The 13,943-nt window shown below is 42.5% G+C and overlaps 1 protein-coding gene across 1 annotated transcript in view; it reads left to right on the top strand.

Moving 5' to 3' along the window:
- Window positions 1-11,734: 11,734 nt before the first annotated feature.
- Window positions 11,735-13,943, top strand: part of ENTPD7 (ectonucleoside triphosphate diphosphohydrolase 7) — a 46,923-nt gene continuing 44,714 nt past the window's right edge. The window contains exons 1-3 of the mRNA XM_003255330.4: window positions 11,735-11,876; window positions 12,150-12,252; window positions 13,746-13,928. Coding sequence (XP_003255378.1) covers window positions 12,245-12,252; window positions 13,746-13,928 — 191 coding nt within the window. The 5' untranslated portion in view covers window positions 11,735-11,876; window positions 12,150-12,244. The remainder of the gene's footprint in view (window positions 11,877-12,149; window positions 12,253-13,745; window positions 13,929-13,943) is intronic.

Here is a 13,943-nt window from a genome sequence, read left to right as displayed (position 1 = left end):
TTGGACATAAATTCTTTGCCTAGGCCAATGTCCAGAAGAGTTTTTCCCAGATTTTCTTTGAGGATGTTTATAGTTTCAGGCATTACATTTAGGTCTTTAATCCATCTTGATTTAATTTTTGTTTATGGCGAGAAGTATGGGTCTAGTTTCATTCTTTTGCATATGGCTATCCAATTTTCCTAGCACCATTTGTTGAATAGGGTGTCCTTTCCCAAGTGTTTATTTTTGTTGATCTTGTCAAAGATCAGTTTTTCATAGGTGTGTGGCTTTATTTCTGGGTTCTTTATTCCATTCCATTGATTTTTTTTTTTTCAGTCAGTCTCACTTTGTCTCCAGGCTGGAGTGCAGTGGAGTGACATCGGCTCACTGTAGCCCCAGCCTCCCAGGCTCAAGCAATTCTCATGCCTCAGCCTTGCAAATAGCTGGGATTACAGGTGTGCGCCACCATGCCCGGCTGTTTTTTTTTTTTTTTTTTTTTTTTTTTTTGTAGTAGAGATGAGGTTTCACCATGTTGACCAGGCTGGTCTCCAACTTCTGGCCTCAAGTAAACCACCGTCTGTCTGCCAAAGTGCTGGAATTACAGGCATGCACCACCACGCCCAGCCTATTCCATTGATGTATGTGTATATACTTATACCAGTACAACACTACTTTGGTGACTATAGCCTTGTAGTATACTTCAAAGTGAGAAATGGATGCCTCGAGCTTTGTTCTTTTTGCTTAGGATTGCTCTGGCTATTCAGGCCCTTTTCTGGCTACATATGAATTTTAGGATTTTTTTATAATTCTGTAAAAAACGACATTGGTAATTCGATAGGGATCGCATTGAATCTGTAGATTACTTTGGGGACTATGGTCATTTTAACAATATTGATTCTTCCAATCCATAAGCATGGGATGTTTTTCCATTTGCATAATCTGCAATTTCTTTCATCAATGTTTTGTAGTTCTCCTTATAAAGATCTTTCACTTCCTTGGTTAAATATATTCCTAGGTATTTTTTTTTTTTTTGTAGCTATTGTAAATAGGATTGCCTTCTTGATTTGGTCCTCAGCTAGATTGTTATTGTTGTATAGAAACACTACTGATTTCTGTACATTAATTTTGTATCCTGAAACTACTGCATTCATTTATCAAATCTAAAGGCTTTTTTGGAGGAGCCTTTGTGGTTTTCTAGATAGAAGATCATATCATCAGCAAACAGGAATAATTTGACTTCCTCTTTTCCAATGTGGATGCCTTTTATTTTTTTCCTTTGCCTGATTGGCCTGGTGAAGACTCCCAGTACTAAGTTGAATAAGAGTAGTGAAAGTGGGCATCCTTGTTCCAGTTAGAGGAAATGTTTTTATTTTTTCTCCACTAAGTGTGATGTTAGCTGTGGGTTTGTCACATATGACCTTATTATGTTAAGATATGTTTCTTCTATGCCTAGTTTGTTGAGGATTTTTATCATGAAGGGATGTTGAATTTTATTGAATGCTTTTTCTGTATTGAAATGATCATATAGGTTTTTGTCCTTAATTATCTTTATGTGATGTATCACATTTATTGATTTGCATACATTGAAACATCCTTGCATTCCTGGGATAAATCCTACCTGATCATGGTGTATTGTCTTTTTGATATGCTGTTGGATTTGATTCGCTAATATTTTGTTAAGGATTTTTGCATCAATGTTCATCAGGGATACTGGTCTATAGTTTTCACTTTTTGTCATGTCCTTGTCTTGTTTTGGTATCAGGATGATACTGGCCTTGTAGAATGAGTTAAGGAGACTTCCCTCTTCCTCTATTTTTTGAAATAGCTTCAGAAGAATTAACAATAGTTCTTCTTTGTATATTTGGTAGAATTTGGCTGTGAATCCATATAGTTCTGGGCTTTTGTTGTTGTTGTTGAGAGATTTTTTATTACTGATTCAATCTCACTACTCATTATTGTTCTGTCTGTTCAAGAGTTCTGTTTCTTCCTAGTTGGATCTCAGAAGATTGTATGTTTCCAGAAATTTACCCACTTCTTCTAGGTATTCTAGTTTGTGGGCATATAGTTGTTCATAATAGTCTCTGATGATCTTTTGTACTTCTGTGGTATCATTTTAATGTCTCATTTTTCATATCCATTTGTTTATTTGTATCTCCTCTCTTCTTTCTTGGTCTAGCTAGTGGCTTATCAATTTTGTTTACATTGTCAAAGAAGCAACTTTTCATTCATTGATTTTTTTTGGTCTTTATTTCATTTAGGTATGATCTAATCTTCATTATATCTTTTCTTCTGCCAACTTTGGGTTTGGTTTGTTCTTGTTCTAGTTCCTTGAGATGTGACATTAAGTCGTTATTTTGTAATATTTCTACTTTTTACTATTTTTATATTTCTACTTTTTAAATATCTATCTACTAAATATAGATATTTAATGCTATGAACTTCCCTCTTAGGATTGCTTTTGCTGTATCCCACAGGTTTTGATATGTTGTGCTTTCATTTTCATTCATTTCAGATTTTTTTTTAATTTCCATCTTAATTTCTTTCTTTCTTTTTCAGACAGGGTTTCACTCTGTCAGCCAGGCTGGAGTGCAGTGGTGCGATCACAGCTCACCACAGCCTCAACCTCCTGGGCTCAAGCAATCCTTCTGCTTCAGCCTCCTGGGTAACTGGGACCATAGGTGCACATCACGATGCCCAGCAAATTTTTAAAAATTTTCTGTAGAAATTGGGTCTTACTATGTTGTCCAGGCTGGTTTTGAACTCTCACAGGGCAGTGGGAATTTTTCTATGTATGTGCAGGAGAGCCTGGTTTCCCTGTCTGTTCTTGGATGGGCAGCAGCTGCAGCTGCATCAGTCTGAACTCAGCCTAAGGGCAGGATGTAGCCTAACATTAAACTCTCAAAATGGTGCCTTGGGCCTAGGACCAGAGAGGGTAGGGCACGTTCCAGGCAAGCAGTGTGGGCAAGAAGCTGTGGGGAAATGCAATCCGCTCACATCTCAGTCACACAGCAGCCCACTGCAGGGCTGTGGTATTGTCTTAGATATGTATAGGAAAGCCTGGTTTCCCTGATCCTGCTTGGCTGGGTTCATGTCTCAGTCTCAACGGCAGCCCACAGATGGGTGGTAGGGACTCTCCCAGGGGTGTGTGAGAGCATTTGGTCTCCCCTCTCCCTTTTTGGAGCAGAGCAACAGCCGCAGCCATGTCTGTAGATCCCCGGTATCTAGACTATCAAAATAATGCCTGGCTGAGGCTGCTCTAGTCTCAGATGCCTGTAGGATTCCATGTGGATTTCTTTTCTGGAGCAACATATCTGTGCAATTTTAGGCAGCTCCATATATCAGGCCTGAGGTCCTAAGCTGGTTGGGGTTTTTTTGCATAGCCAAGATCATAAAAGCTCTTTTTGGAGTGTGGAGCCCTAGGGATTTCTCTCTTATTGTTTCCCGGCATCCAGGAGCCTCTTGGGGCTCTCAGTCAGTCCCAAACCCTCTCCTTATTTATTTCTGGTGCTTCCCATCACTACTCTGGTGAGTCCTAGCATTCTCTACCAGACAATCTCTTCAAAATATATCTACTTACTCTTCTGGTTCCTCTCCATGAAGGAGGCACATACTACCTGTGTCTAGTCAGCCATCTTCTCATTGTAGTTTTAATTTGCATTTCTCTAATGACTAATGATTTTGAACATCTTTTGAACAGATTGCTTATTTGTCATCTGTATATCTTATTTGGTGAAGTGCACAAATCTTTCATCTATTTACACCTGGGTTGTTTGCTTTCTTATTATTTAATTTTGAGAATTCTTTTCGTATTCTAGATACAAGTCCTTTATCAGATATGTGATTTGCAAATATTTTCTCCCACAGAAGGATAACCCACTGTGTGGCTTATCTTTTCATTCTCTTAGTAGTATGTTTTGAAGAGGAGTAGATCTTAGTTGCCTTTTTTTTTTTTTTTGAGGTAGGGTCTCACTCTGTCACCCAGGCTGCAGTGCAGTGGCACAGTCATAGCTCATTGCAGCCTCGAACTCCTGGGCTCACATGATCCTGTCACCTCAGCCTCCTGAGTAACTAGGATGAGAGGTCCATGCCACCATGCCTGGCATACATTTTTATTTTTAAATTATTTTTAGAGATAGAGTCTGACTGTGTTGCTCAGGCTGGCCGTGAACTCCTCCCACCTCAGCCTCCCAAAGAGCTGAGATTACAGGCATGACCCATCATGCCTGGCCTAGATCTTAGTTTCAATGGAGACCAATTTATTAAGGTTTTCTTTTGGTGTGTGAGTGTGTATCTTGCTTTTGCTATTGAATCTAAGAAATTTCAAGGCTACCAAGATTTTCTCCTCTATTTTCTTTCACAAGTTTTATCGTTTTAGCTCTTACATCCAGAATTATGATCTATTTCAAATTAGTTTTTATACGTGATGTTAGATTTTTTTTGGCACTGTCAGTTTTTACTTATTAATATTTCTCTGCAATCTTACCATATGTGTACATAAAGAGCTTCCTTTTGTTTTTCCAGGTACAACAGCAGGTTCTTTTCTGATTCCTCAAAGTCCTGCATGGGGTGGAGGCAGAGATAGAAGAGAATGTAAACACTGGGTTCCACCCTCTGGAGCTTAAGGGAAGACTCCTTACCCAGATAGGGACTGACTGGAGAGGTGGAAGGGAACAAGGTGAAAGGTAGGGGTACTGGTGAGAGAAAGCAGGGGGGCCTGAGAACACAGAGGAAGGTGGTTGAGAAATGTTCTCTCATATGCTCTTTAAGAAAAGCAAATGCCCCTTTTTTGTCCCAGAAAGCATGTCTCTTTATCTAGAATTAGGCCGTGTGCCCACTCCTGAAACAGTAGCTATGACCCAGGGATGAGATTTTGCCCAATACCTCAGGACTGGCTTGCATGTGCCATTCCTAGGGCCAGGAGTGGAGTCAGAATCCTCAAATGACATGCTACACATGAGGGTGTCCACACTCAAGTAAAATTGGGATGGATACCAAGAGAAGGGGTTACGTTCCCTTCTCACAATGCCTCTGTTCAAGTACTACGGGCTTTTAGAATTTGCCATACTGTACCCCCACCCCAGCCTCCCTCACCCTAGTCTCTCTGAGGAGGGGCCTTTTACTTCTCTGAATGACCTGTGGTATTGATTTTCTGCATTTTTCAAATTTTCAATCATCCTACTTGTTAATTTACTTTCTGCAGATGCTGTTATCTCCCTGCTCTGCTATGTCTTCATTCCTCACAGTACCCGCACACAAAGCTGTGGTGTTATCAGACTTTTACTGAAGGTTTGGGGTCCTGAAGAGGATTATAACACAGCACAAAACTCAAAACTGAACATTGATGATGTCATTATCAATACCCAAAAGTTCCCTGACCAAACCCATTTTAAGGACTGCGGTAATTTAAAAGTATGTCTACAAATTAGTTGATACTTCTTTATTCAAAAGGTGGAGCCTAATTCCCCTCCCGTTCAATGTGGGCTAGGAGTTAGTGACTCACTTTTAACAAATAATGTGTGGCAGAAGTGAAGATATTTGACTTCTGAGGCTAAGTCATACAAAGGATAAAGTTTCTACCTGGCTTGTTCTCTTTAGGATCACCCTGGGGGAAGCCAGCTACCATGTAATGAAGGTACTCAAGCAGCCCTGGGAAAGAACCATGTGAAAAGAAACTGGGGCCTCCCACCAATAGCCAGCATCAACTTGCCAGCCATGCATGCCATCTTGGAAAGATATCCTCTAGTTCCAGCTAAGACTTTAGCCTCCTATAACCCCAGCTGACATCTTGATTGCAACCTCATGAGAAGATCCTTAGTTGAGGGGCAACCAAACTCCTGACCCACAGAAATTGTGAGAGATAATAATGCTTATTGTTATTTTAAGCCACAAAGTTTTGGAGTAATTTGCTATGTAGCAACACATAAGTAATACAGAGAGTCTCTCATGGGCTGTTTTCTTCCGTCTTATCTGCCATCTTGCCTTGATCCTTCCTCTTTTTTCATCTCTTTTTCTTTTTCCTTGCCAGAGCTCCCCAAACCCAGTCTCTAGAGGGAATGCTCAAAATTACTGTATTTCACTTTGCAGAGTAATTTAAGTCTTCTTGGTCTAAACATCTCCCATGTAGATTAAGCCCACGGGATTCCATCTTTTCGGACCAAATATACCTGTTAATGTCCAAAACAGATAATTCTGTCTTCCTACCAGGCCCAGTGGCATCAGGTCCAATCAGACAGCTGCCAGCTTGCCCTAACAACAGTAGATATAGGCAAAATACTATAAGAGCAAAAAATAAGAAGCATGTAAGCTGACTCATGGAGGAGGTAATATTTGAGTTGAGTTTTTAAGGATATGTAGGAGTTCATTTGGTAGAGAAGTGAATGAAAGTTACTTATGCAGAGTAACAGCAAGTAAAAAGGCTCAGAGGTGAGAAAAGTTATAATCAATGCTGAGAACTTTAAATATGTAAGGGTTCTGGGTGACAACATCTATTAGTGAGCTTGGAAGCTTTTGGGGGCTAGATAATATCAGACATTGAAAGCCACATGTATCAGGAGACTACAGACAATGTAAATCCCTGATTCACTGACTTAAAAATAAGAACAATAAGGAATTTACTATTTCAAATAATAAGCCCAAGGTAAGACTGCTCCAATGTCTTAATTTAGCAGCTTGATGATGTTATCAAGAACCCAGTTTGCTTCTGTATTTCTATTCTGTTATCCCCAGTCTTGTACTCCCATGATTATAAGATGGTTACAGCAGCTCCAGGCATCATGTCCTTAAGATTACACCTGGACAGCCTGGGCAACATGGTAAAACCCCTTCTCTACCAAAAATACAAAAAACTAGCCAGGTGTGGTGACGCGTGCCTGTAGTCCCAGTTACTCAGGAGGCGGGAGGATCGCTTGAGCCTGGGAGGCAGAGGTTGCAGTCAGCCGAGATTGCACCACCACACTCCAGCCTGGGTAACAGAGTGAGACCCATCTCAATGACAACAACAAAAAGATCACACCTGGAAGTAGAAAGGGGGCCTTCTCTTCTTTTTCTCTCATTATATAAAATTTTTAAAAAAGAAATGGGATCTTGCTATATTGCCCAGGATGGAGTATGGTGGCTACTGATAGGCACAATCATAACATGCATCCAGAGAAAATTGCAAATATAATTGTAAGGCAAGGCTTTAAAGAGCAGTTAAAAACTTGTTTTGAAATACGGGTTTCTAGAATTTGTTGAGTTACAGCAAATGAAATAGAGAAATAGTCTCAATGCTTTTTAATTTGCCCTGCTGACTGGAAACCTTAGAACTCAGCCTTATGAGCTCTTAATCAGATAAGCACTGTGGGTTTTTGCAAAGAATCATGCTTGACAAATGCTTGAGGGCATATGGATTTATTGAAGGAAGTATTGTCCAAACCAGACTGACAAAATTTTACAAAGAAAATAGAATTTAAAAATGTTGGGATTAAAATGTAGATCTTATCTGAGCATGGCGGTGTGCGCCTGTAATCCCAGCTACTCGGGAGGCTGAGGCAGGAGAATCACTTGAACCCAGGAGGCGGAGGTTGCAGTGAGCCGAGATGACACCACTGCATTCCAGCCTGGGGGACAAAGCAAGACCCCTTCTCAAAAAAAAGGTAGTTTTTTTTCTGTTTTGAGATGTAGTTATGAAATGTAAATTAGAGGATGTTTCAATGAACTTTTGAATTATAAGTTAATATAGTTTATAAACCATATAAATTAAGTACTATTTAAAAAATAGATGGGAATTATACTTCCACTCAAAAACACCTTGAACTCCTGGCCTCAAGGGATCCTCCTACCTCAGCTTTCTAAGTAACTGGGATTACAGCTGCATGCCACCACGCCCAGCCCCATTATGAAAAGTTTTCATTGACTTATACCTGTATTGTTTTTCTCTTTCAATAACTTTGGTATGAATGTATCTCTTTTTAAGATGAAGAAAACTTTGCCTAGAAATGTCTTCCCTCCTCCCTGGGCATTCTTCTTAACAGCTGACTTCCCCTTCATATTATTAGCTAAAATTGTATCATATGCCCATTTAAACCAATATTTTGTGAGGGTATGGGCCCACCATGATTGACTTAGACAATCACAATTTACCTCCTGGGACTGAGGTTGGAGCCTAGCACCCTTCAAGCACATGGCCAAGCATATTCAGTGTGGTTACTTGTCAAGTTAACCAGGTAGAAAAGAGAGCCTACTTCTGGAATAGGCTATCAGCGGGATCTCCCACACCATGCTAAGGAATTTGGACCATATCTCATTGGAATAAGAAACTACTATGGGATCACAGGATGGGATAAAAAATATATAATAGGAACTTCTGGAATAAGGTACTTCTGGAATAGGCTGTCAGTGGGGTCTGCCACACCATGCTTAGGAATTTGGACTATATCTCGTCAGAATACGAAACTACTATGGGACCACAAGATGGGCTTAAAAAAAAAGTAAGGAACTAGTGAAGGATTTTAGATCAGGAAGCAGCATGATGAGATTTCCCAATGGTAACAGAATCAAGGGGCACTCAGGAGGGGCATGGGTCTGGAGGCAGGGCCACTAGTTGGAAGGCTTCATTAGAAGATCTTGGAGAGGATTTTAGGCACTTGAATTAAGCACCCCTAATGACTTGTTGGATGGAAAGGGAGAAAGAAAGTTAGAAGGAAGATATGCTAGGATGACTCTCATACAGGTTCCTGCTCTGGTGAATCACAGGGTATTTTGTCAAAATGGAGAATATGGATGGAGGAGGTTTAGGTGGATATGACGAGAGTGGAGAGATACTGAGTTTATCTGGGACAATGGGGTGCCTGAAAGACAGGTGAAGAGAGATGGGTAAACTTGGAAGGGAGAGTGTAGACCACATGACATTCCTCCAAATTCCTTTAGAGGGTAGGGTAGGATGGAGCATGGAGGGAAGGAGAATCCACAAGGGGGAATGAAGCAAAGCAAACAACTAGCACCTAATATGGGACCTGTTGGGCTGATTTTGCTCAGGGCTGGGCATCAAGCACATCTGGAGAAACACTGCAAATGTAATTGTAAGGCAAGCCTTTAAAGAGCAGTTAAAAACCTGTTTTGAAACATAGATTTCTATAATTTGTTGCAACATGTTGAGTTACAGCAAATGAAATAGGGAAATAGTCTCAGTGCTTTTTAATTTGCCCTGCTCACTGGAAACCTCAGAACTTAGCCCTATGGGCTGTTAACCAGATAAGCGTTGCTGGTTTTTGTAAAGAATTATGCTTGACAAATGCTTGAGGGCATATGGATTTATTGAAGGAAGTATCGTCCAAACCAGACTGACAAAGAAAGTTTTACAAAGAAAATATAATGAAAAAATGTTCGGATTAAAATGTAGGTCTTTTCTGTTTTATGACGTAGTTATGAAACGTAAATTAGAGGATGTTTCAACGAACTTTTGAATTATAAGTTAATATAGTTCATAAACCATAGGAATTAAGTACTATTTAAAAAATAGGAATTATACTTCCACTCAAAAACACCTATTTTATGGAACACTAAAGTTTGAAATATATATATAGATTAGACTTAGAACTCACAGAAGGCAAATTCAAGAAATTTTTAAAAATTACTCCAAAACATTATTTTAGTTCTTTCCATATCTATTTTGTTCTAGGAACTGAACTGGGTTCTGAAATAATAAAAATAACTGGTATCTGTATAATGTTGTGGTTAATCCCAACTTTATGCAACTATTCTATTCAATGTGGTTTCTGGGGGTCCAGATAAAATATAACACTTCAAGCAGAGTGGGGATTGAGGGACAGAGAAAAAAAAAACTGAGAACTGAGAATTGAAGAAGAAAGGCAAATTAGGAAGTTCAACAAGGTTAGCAGAGTAGTGGAGCCAAAAAAACAATAGTCATGGGAACTGAATATAGAAACTGGACAACGGCTAGATCTTACATGACAGTTAGAACTCTGACCCACAACCTCTACAGCAACCAGCCCAGAATAATCAGGACTTGGTCAATGACTCAGTTTCCCTGTTTTTTGCCACCTCCTTTCTTCAACTCAGGACCCACTAAAGGCAGCCAAATATGCTACCTACCCCAAGCCAATCACTTAAGAGACACTACTTTTGTTAGCCCACCTCCAGCTTTCCCATGCTAATACCCTCAAGTCAGAGCATACATGAAACCTTCCCTTTTTGTTCACTACTAAGCTTTCCTGGCCAGGTGCAGCTGCTCATCCCTGTAATCCCAGCACTTTGGGAGGCTGAGACAGGAAGACTGCTTGAACCCAGGAGTTCAAGACCAGCCTGGACAACGTAGTGAGACTCCATCTCTACAAAGAATTTAAAAAGATAAGCCGGGCATGGTGGCACGTGCCTGTAGAGCCAGCTACACAGGAGGTTGAGGTGGGAGGATCGCTTGCTCAGGAGGTCGAGGCTGCAGTGAACCATGATCGTGCCACTGCACTCCAGCCTGGATGACAACAGAGTGAGACTCTGTAGGTAAGTAAGTAAGTAGTTTTCCTAATGTCCTGACAGGCTTTGAGTCGGCCAAATGCAAGTGATGGTGACTGACTCCCTTGTCATAGCAAGCTTTGAATAAATAAAGCATTTGGGTGGTCTTCTTCCCCGACCCCCCCCCACATTAATTTATTTGCTTATTAATTATACATTAGTTGTGTTTTATCTGCCAGGCAGTGGCCAGTATTGGGAATATGTGGAAGCAGATAGTCCCTGCCTTCAAGGATATTCTGTCTAGTGGGACAGACAGACAGACACATACGTATAATAGTAATTCAACGTGCTAAGTGAAACACTAGGCATGTATAAAAAAGGTGTAGTAGGTCAAGTAGGGCTTTTAGGGGAAGGTGACCCTTAAGATGGGTGGTAAGGGATGAGTAGGAGGTGATTTGGCTAAGAGGCCGGGACGATTATTCAAGGCAGGTGGAGGGGCAGAATGAGCAAAACAGGACGCGTTGCTGGAGCGTGGTAAGGAAGGCAAGCAGCGGCAGAGGACACGGTAGGGCAGATCGTGGAGCGCAATGGATGTGCCACGTTGGAAAGAGCTTGGACTTTATGCCGTCCTCCTGGAAATGAGATAAGGGCTGGTGTAAGCAAGAAAGAAACACACACACCCACGCGCGCGCGTCGTTTCCTTTGTGTTACTGTAAGGTCAAGGAGGGCGGCGACACAGAAATTCATGATGATTGGCATAAGTAGACATTCAATGAATGAATGAATGGACACAAGCAGTTTGATGTAAACGTCATTGTCTTCGATTTATGTTTTTCTCACGGGGCAAGACAGTGAGGTCGGGGCATCAGTTTGGGAGGTGATAGGGAAGGTTTAAGGTGAGAGAACTGCCATTCTGGTAGGGAGGGTCAGTGGGCACAAAACCAACAACAGTTTATGGGCAAGGGATGCGCTTCGGTCGCAAACACCCCGAACCCACCCACCGGAGCTACTCTGTCCCAGGAGCGGCCGTGGAGAAAGCAACTGGCCAAGAGTTCGCGCCCCTGGGAGGGAAGCGGGCGCAGGGCCGCCCAGCGCCACTCACCTGTGAGCTCTCCGCTGGCCCTGCAGGCGGAGCCTCGGCACGACGCCTTTCCGATTGGGCGCGGCTCAAAGTCCCGGGGCGGGCATTAGAGGCCGAGCGCTCTAGGGGATTGGCCACCCTGGCGGACGGATGTGCTGCTGACCGAGCTGGTTCGCCCCCGGTTCGGCTCGTGGAGAGCCGGCCCCTCTCCGTGGGTCTTCTGTCAGTCATTGGCTCCCTGCGGTTTCCTTGGGGACGTGGCGCCGCCGCCGGCCCGGGCCCTCCTTCCGGCTGGGCAAGGGGCCGCGGGGAGCAGCTTGGGACTGAACCGAGCGGTGTCGAAGGAACCGGCGGGCCGCTTGATCCCGTGAGTGTGGGCGCGAGAGGGCTGTGGGACCCGAAGGGACGGGGAGAGGGAACGGGACCCATACCCCGCCACCTGGGGACGACTGGTTCCTAGAGGACAGAGCTGGCCCACGAGAACGCCCCGCTCCCAGGATGCCTGGGTAGGGTCCTCTGGGCCTGAGGAACCAAAGCAGACGGAGTGGGAGCCTGGGGAGGAGGTGGGAGCCATGGAATTCCCGTGGAGGTTTGTCTCGTGGGCTCAGTCGGACAGAAGCCTGAAATCAAATCTTTCTAGGCTGCAGACGTAGGAGATGCCTGGGACAAGGAGGCCACCTTCTCAGGGCAAAAGAAAAAGAAGGTGACAGGCGTTGAGACCACCGAAGGGAACCCATGGCTAGGTAAGGCTGCACACTTTCTCTCCGGCTAGGAGCACCGCAGAGGATGGCAGGCAGGTTGGGGGGCCCTGGGAGGCTGTCCCAAGTGAGATTTGCCCTGGAGCTGCACTTGGACTTTGTATCCTGGTTAGTTGGATGCAGAGACGATCAAAGTTGTATTATTTCGAGGGCTGATAAATAATAGTTTCTAGCCCATAGCCCAGGGGTGGTGGAGTGAGTCGGCTTGCTCAGCTCTGTAAAGTGCAAGGTTGTAACACTGATTCAGATTTGCATCTGAGCAAGGCTAGGTGCCACTTGAGGAGGTTAAACAAAGAAGTTTTTTGTTTTTTGTTTGCAATGAACTTTAAAAGCAGACAGACCGAGGTCCTTTTGAATCAATATACAAAGTGAACTTCACAGATGAATACACTTATCCATACATTATAATACCCTGAAGCTTTTTAAAAATATTAATGTGGATCTACATGCACCAATAAGGGACAGTTATAAAATAAAGTGAGGAAAGATGCAGAACAGCAGGTATGGTGGACTACCATTTGTGTAAAACCGAGGGAATGGATACGCACACACACACACACACACAAACACACATACAGATATATTACTGTAAATATATTGGTGTATATTTATGCTTGTGTATCCGTAGAATATCCCTGGAAAAATACACAGCAATGGCCGGGTGCGGTAGCTCACGCCTCTAATCCCAGCACTTTGGGAGGCCGAGGCAGGCGGATCACCTGAGGTCAGGAGTTCGGGACCAGCCTGGCCAAGTAGAAACCCGGTCTCTACTAAAAATAACTAAAAATACGAAAATTAGTTGGGCGTGGTGGCAGGCACCTGTAATCCCAGCTACTGGGGAGGCTGAGGAAGAAGAATCGCTTGAACCCAGGAGGTGGAGGTTGCAGTGAGCCGAGATTGCACCACTACACTCCAGCCTGGGCAACAGAGCAAGACTCCATCTCAAAAAAAAAAAAAAATTACACAGCAACTGGGTAGCAATGTTTGCCTCTGAGAGAGAGATTGTGGGGTCAAGGCAAGAATCACTTTTCACTATACAATATATCCTTTTAAACTGTTTGATTTGTCTTTTACTATGTGCATATATAATCTGGTAAAACATTTTTAAAATCAGTTAAATAAATTTTCTGACCATCTGTTTCTTGACAGCATTCTTGGTTGGGAATATTGTAGTTGCTCTGATTCTCCAATGTTATGAGGTTGCCCAGGGAGACTGGTGATCTTTTCACTAACATGAGATTAAGTCTTTGAATTGCACTCAAAAGTGCAGTTTGGAAAAAGGGCAGATAAGGCTTTTCTGATTTATATAGTAGAAGCACCATGAGCTTCTTCTAAAATTAGAGATGACAAGAACATTTAGACTTCTGTTGGCATGGATTTTTGCCTTTATTAGGAGGGCTTTTATCCAATTTTAAAACGATATTTAAGCACTCAATTGTAGAAATGTTTCAGACTTACTAATGTTTGTCTAATTTCAGGATCAGTTTTTCCTACCTCTGCCCAGCCTCCTGGTACTTCACTGTGCCCACAGTGAGTCCATTTCTCCGTCAGCGGGTGGCATTCCTGGGACTCTTCTTCATATCCTGTCTCCTTTTACTTATGTTAATCATAGACTTTCGACATTGGAGTGCTTCATTACCACGAGATAGGCAATACGAAAGGTGAGTCAGCTTTAG

This window comes from Nomascus leucogenys, chromosome 3 (genome assembly GCF_006542625.1).
Source record: "Nomascus leucogenys isolate Asia chromosome 3, Asia_NLE_v1, whole genome shotgun sequence".
Taxonomy (NCBI): Eukaryota; Metazoa; Chordata; class Mammalia; order Primates; family Hylobatidae; genus Nomascus; species Nomascus leucogenys.
The sequence above is the reverse complement of the archived record's forward strand: the minus strand, read 5'-3'. Positions and strand labels throughout refer to the sequence as shown.